The 6000-nt window shown below is 44.2% G+C and overlaps 1 protein-coding gene across 1 annotated transcript in view; it reads right to left on the bottom strand.

The window, feature by feature from the left end:
* Positions 1-2519: 2519 nt before the first annotated feature.
* LOC139409911 (whirlin a) overlaps positions 2520-6000 on the bottom strand; it is a 135079-nt gene continuing 131598 nt past the window's right edge. The window contains exon 13 of the mRNA XM_071155323.1: positions 2520-3330. Coding sequence (XP_071011424.1) covers positions 3148-3330 — 183 coding nt within the window. The 3' untranslated portion in view covers positions 2520-3147. The remainder of the gene's footprint in view (positions 3331-6000) is intronic.

Genomic DNA, 6000 nt, shown 5'->3' with positions numbered 1-6000 from the left:
CTGAATGGGGTGAACAAAGCACTTGTATGTTAATGGACATCAAGAGAAACCTGACTTAAACTTGATTGTTATTGTTGCTACATCAATAACTTCTATCTGTCCCTTTCTCTGTCTGTCGTTCTCTCTATCTGTCGTTCTCTCTATCTGTCCCTTTCTCTGTCTGTCGTTCTCTCTATCTGTCCCTTTCTCTGTCTGTCGTTCTCTCTCTCTGTCTGTCCCTCTCTCTCTGTCTGTCATTCTCTCTATCTGTCCCTTCCTCTGTCTGTCGTTCTCTCTATCTGCCTCTCTCTCTCTCTCTGTCTGTCGTTCTCTCTCTGTCTGTCGTTCTCTCTCTGTCTGTCGTTCTCTCTATCTGTCTGTCTCTCTCTCTATCCGTCTGTCGTTCTCTCTCCGTCTGTCGTTCTCCCTATCTGCCTCTCTCTCTCTGTCTGTCGTTCTCTCTATCCGTCTCTCTCTCTCTGTCTGTCGTTCTCTCTATCTGTCTCTCTCTCTCTGTCTGTCGTTCTCTCTATCTATCTGTCCCTCTCTCTCTGTCTGTCATTCTCTCTATCTGTCCCTTTCTCTGTCTGTCGTTCTCTCTATCTGCCTCTCTCTCTCTGTCTGTCTCTCTCTCTCTGTCTCTCTCTCTGTCTGTCTCTCTCTCTCTGTCTGTCGTTCTCTCTCTGTCTGTCGTTCTCTCTGTCTGTCTCTCTCTCTCTGTCTGTCGTTCTCTCTCTGTCTGTCGTTCTCTCTATCTGTCTCTCTCTGTCTGTCGTTCTCTCTATCTGTCTCTCTCTCTCTGTCTGTCGTTCTCTCTGTCTGTCTCTCTCTCTCTGTCTGTCGTTCTCTCTATCTATCTGTCTCTCTCTCTCTGTCTGTCGTTCTCTCTATCTGTCTCTCTCTCTCTGTCTCTCTCTGTCTGTCTGTCGTTCTCTCTATCTGTCTCTCTCTATCTGTCTGTCGTTCTCTCTATCTGTCTCTCTCTCTGTCTGTCGTTCTCTCTATCTGTCTCTCTCTCTCTGTCTGTCGTTCTCTCTTTCTGTCTCTCTCTCTCTGTCTGTCGTTCTCTCTATCTATCTGTCTCTCTCTCTCTATCTGTCTCTCTCTCTCTGTCCCTCTCTCTCTGTCTGTCGTTCTCGCTATTTGTCTCTCTCTCTTTGTCTGTCATTCTCTCTATCTGTCCCTCTCTCTCTGTCTGTCTCTCTCTGTCTGTCTGTCGTTCTCTCTATCTGTCTCTCTCTCTCTGTCTGTCGTTCTCTCTATCTGTCCCTCTCTATCTGTCTGTCGTTCTCTCTATCTGTCTCTCTCTCTCTGTCTGTTGTTCTCTCTATCTGTCCCTCTCTATCTGTCTGTCGTTCTCTCCATCTGTCTCTCTCTCTCTGTCTGTCGTTCTCTCTATCTGTCTCTCTCTCTCTGTCTGTTGTTCTCTCTATCTGTCTCTCTCTCTGTGTCTGTCTCTCTCTGTCTGTCATTCTCTCTCTCTCTCTCTCTCTCTGTCTGTCGTTCTCTCTATCTGTCTCTCTCTCTCTGTCTCTCTCTGTCTGTCGTTCTCTATATCTGTCTCTCTCTCTCTGTCTGTCGTTCTCTCTATCTGTCTCTCTCTCTCTGTCTGTCGTTCTCTCTATCTGTCTCTCTCTCTGTCCGCTATAATGCTAAAACTCCCCTGAATGGCACATGTACCGCTTCACTCTCTCTCCCCCTCCCTCGCACACCCCCTCTCCCTCCCCGAGAGGAAACAAATAATCCTCCACAACAATACTGCACTTCTCAGTTCTTTCATTGGTCTCTCTCTCGCTCGCTCTCTCTCTCTCTGTCTCTCTCTGTCTTTCTCTCTGTGTCTCTCCGTCTCTCTCTGTTTCTCTTTTCCTCTTCCTGATTGCCATGACTTGCTCCTCATACCTGTTCAATTATTGGATAAAGTGCTTCTTCAAGTTCTTAGCATCAGCTCTCCATCAATCCACCGTGACTTCTGTCTGTTTGTGTGCTTGTGTGTTTGTGTGTGTGTGTGGTAAGATGGCATGTCTGTTTGTGTGTGTGTGTGTTTGTGTGTGGTAAGATGGCATGTCTGTTTGTGTGTGTGTGTGTTTGTGTGTGTGTGTGGTAAGATAGCATGCCTGTGTGTGTGTGTGCTGGGCCACATGTGTTCTGGGAGTGTGTATCGGAGAGAGCTTCTGCAGCAGTTTCCTTTCCCAAATGCCTCATTACTACCTCTTAGTAATTACTATGTGACGCAGGCCCCTGCAAGCCCCTTGTGTAAACACAAATAGCACGGCTGACTAGCACTGCCAGAGAGGGCAATTAAAACACAATCATCTCCATTACTCTTCACTTGGGGACACATTTGCAGAAAAGGGACTTAACAGTACACTTTGAAGAATTCAACTTTTTAAGCATGTAAGATAGTAGGTTTCTATAATTCATAGATTATCTTTATGTATATATTGTATAGTATCTACATTTGTACATTTACAAAAACAAACTGTCATTGGAAAATGGTGTTTCCTCCTGCCTCTTCCATCTGCTGGATGGAAGACCTTATTCTTTATTTAGTGCACTACTATTTACCAGGGCACATAGGGTTCTGGTCAAAGGTAGTGCGCTATATTGGAATAGGGTGCTATTTGCGACACAGCCTGTGTCTCTTGCGTGTGCTGTTAGTCTCTCAGACTGACGCAGGTTAGTAGACACTGACCGCTAACTGACCACTAACTGACCGCTTCAGGAGCATATCTTCTGCCAGAGCTCTAGTGCTGATGGCGTCATTGTCCAATTGTCCATTTGAGATCCACAGGATGAAGCCACTAGCCAACACAGATAGAGTGACAGTATATGAGATTGCCATAAACACATACAATAAGGTGTCCAGAGAGATGACTGCTGCAGGCAGTATCCTAAAAACCAAGGTCACAAGGATGGTGAAAGTCCATGAAAATCAGAAATCATGGCAACTTCTCAACTTAGAGTGCAACTGTGTCCGTGTCTTGTTTTGGGGTTAAAGCTGGAGGATGTTGAGGATGGTGAGGCCAAGTGACCAGATAAAGATTGGTAGATGAACCCATGTACAGAACAGTGTGTAGGACTATGCCGCTTTGCCCCCACAGCCAACCCTATCCTCTCCAGCTCTGTAGCCCCTGTCCCTCCTCCCTCCTTCCTCCATGATACTTCCTCCTACAGTGCCACGTTGAACTCCGTGACCAGGAAGTCCACGTGTTCTCTCTCTTTGGTCTTGAAAGCCTCAGCGATGAGGCGCGCTGCGTCCCTGTGCTCCCGGCCCCTCAGGGAAACCCCGTTTACCTCCAGGATTACCTGACCCACCTGCAGCTGCCCGCAGTTGTGTGCCGAACCGCCCCTCTGAGAGAGAGAGGGAGAGAGAGAGAGGGAGAGAGAGGGAGAGAGAGAGAGAGGGAGAGAGAGAGAGAGAGAGAGAGAGAGAGAGGGAGAGAGAGAGACCTAGAACATTTATTTGTGATAAAGAGAGCACAAACAGACGACAAACAGACGTTGGCACATCGTCACTGTTACAATTACTAATTAAACCAGGAAGCAAAAGGACCTTTGTGATCTCATCTCTCACCACTGTTCCAGTCCCTCAGCTCAAATCAAATCAAATTGTATTTGTCACATGTTTTGTAAACAACAGGTGTAGACTAACAGTGGAATGTTTACTTACGGGTCCTTCCCAACAATGCAGAGAGAAAAATAGAAGAAAAAAACTAGAAACAATTATAACACGATGAATAAATACACAATGAGTAACAATAACTTGGCTATATACACGGGGTACCAGTACTGTGTTGATGTGCAGGGCTACGAATGTATGGAGGTAGATATATACATATAGGTAGCCATCTCATTTGGAACGTTCACATGGACTGTGATGACCTGAGAGACTAAAGATACTACAAGAGTAAAACCAAAGATACTGATAACTAACCCAAGATATATCACCGGCATCGTTTCCAATGAGAGCAAATTAAGCAGAGTGGGCAAAACCTAGCCTAATTTTAGCATGTATTTGCATAATTCCGTTAGGGAACGCCTTCTCTGTGAAGGCCTTCTCCTTCTTAACAACACCATTTTTTTGCAATTTTGGCAAAGGGTCAAGTCTACAAAACTTTGACTCTGTTCGTAACAGACTGTAGTTTTGGGAACAGAAAACTGTATTGAGATCGAATGTTTCATTGATGAGAAAATTTGCAGAATGTCAGCCAAGTTTCATCTAGCTCCATCTTCTCCCACTTTATTTTATTTATTTGTTATATCAAAAAGTCAAAAGGCCTCCTGCGGGGCTGGGGGCTGGGATTCATTTTTATTTTGTACAAAATATATATAAATATAGCACAAAACACACATCACGACAAGAGAGACAACACAACACTACATAAAGAGAGATCTAAGACAGCAACATAGCAAGGCAGCAACACATGACAACATAGCATGGTAGCAACACAACATAACAACAACATGGTAGCAACACAACATGGTAGCAGCACAAAACATGGTACAGACATTATTGGGCACAGACAACAGCACAAAGGGCAGGAAGGTAGAGACAACAATACATCACACAAAGCAGCCACAACTGTCAGTAAGAGTGTCCATGATTGAGTCTTTGAATGAAGAGATTGAGATAAAACTGTCCAGTTTGAGTGTTTGTTGCAGCTCATTCCAGTCGCTAGCTGCAGCGAACTGAAAGGAGGAGAGACCCAGGGATGTGTGTGCTTTGGGGACCTATAACAGAATGTGACTGGCAGAATGGGTGTTGTATGTGGAGGGTGAGGGCTGCAGTAGGTATCTCAGATAGGGAGGAGTGAGGCCTAAGAGGGTTTTTATAAATAAGCATCAACCTGTGGGTCTTGCGACGGGTATACAGAGATGACCAGTTTACAGGAGTATAGAGTGCAGTGATGTGTCCTATAAGGAGCATTGGTGGCAAATCTGATGGCCGAATGGTAAAGAACATCTAGCCGCACGAGAGCACCCTTACCAGCCGATCTATAAATTATGTCTCCGTAATCTAGCATGGGTAGGATGCTCATCTGAATCAGGGTTAGTTGCCAACTTGGGTGAAAGAGGAGCGATTACGATAGAGTTCGATCTAGAGTTCGATCTAGATTTAACTTTTGTCTTCAGCTTTGATATGTGCTGAGAGAAGGGCAGTGTACCATCTAACCATACTCCCAAGTACTTGTATGAGCGCTAAACCCTCAGAGGTAGTAATCACACCTGTGGGGAAAAGGGCATTCTTCTTACCAAACCACATGACCTTTGTTTTTGGAGGTTTTCAGAACAAGGTTTAGGGTAGAGAAAGCTTGTTGGACACTAAAAAAGCTTTGTTGTAGAGCATTTAACACAAATGGGCCAGCTGAGTACAAGACTATATCATCTGCATATAAATGGATGAGAGAGCTTCCTTTTGCCCGAGCTATGTTGTTGATGCACTACATTTGGATTTCTAAACGGATGCTTCAGATTTCTACATCTTGACCGACATCAAGCTAAACTAAAGTTACTACTTACTATAAGACTATGTTGGTGCTGTTTAGGCCCAGGGAGCATCTATTGAAGATTTGATGCAAAAGTATATAATCCTGAATTAAATTAATCTGTTAGGAATTGTGAATGGTTGTGAATACTTTATTTGTGTAATAGTGTGAGTAAGTAATCATTAAGGAAGAGCCAGAAACATATGGCTCTATTTTAACAAACCTAACGCAATGGTAAATCTAAGCGTTATAGGTTGAAGGTCATGTCAGAAATATTTATGCTATTTTCACTATCACAATTATCGGCACAAAACTTGGTGGCATTGAGCGAAAGTGTCACGCCCTGACCATAGTTTACTTTGTATTTTCTATGTTTTGATTGGTCAGGGTGTGATCTGAGTGGGTATTCTATGTTTCATGTCTTGTTTGTCTATTTCTATGTTCAGCCTGATATGGTTCTCAGTCAGAGGCAGGTGTTCGTCATTGTCTCTGATTGGGAACCATATTTAGGTAGCCTGGGTTTCACTGTGTGTTT

This window comes from Oncorhynchus clarkii, chromosome 5 (assembly GCF_045791955.1).
Source record: "Oncorhynchus clarkii lewisi isolate Uvic-CL-2024 chromosome 5, UVic_Ocla_1.0, whole genome shotgun sequence".
NCBI classification, from domain to species: Eukaryota; Metazoa; Chordata; class Actinopteri; order Salmoniformes; family Salmonidae; genus Oncorhynchus; species Oncorhynchus clarkii.
The sequence above is the reverse complement of the archived record's forward strand: the minus strand, read 5'-3'. Positions and strand labels throughout refer to the sequence as shown.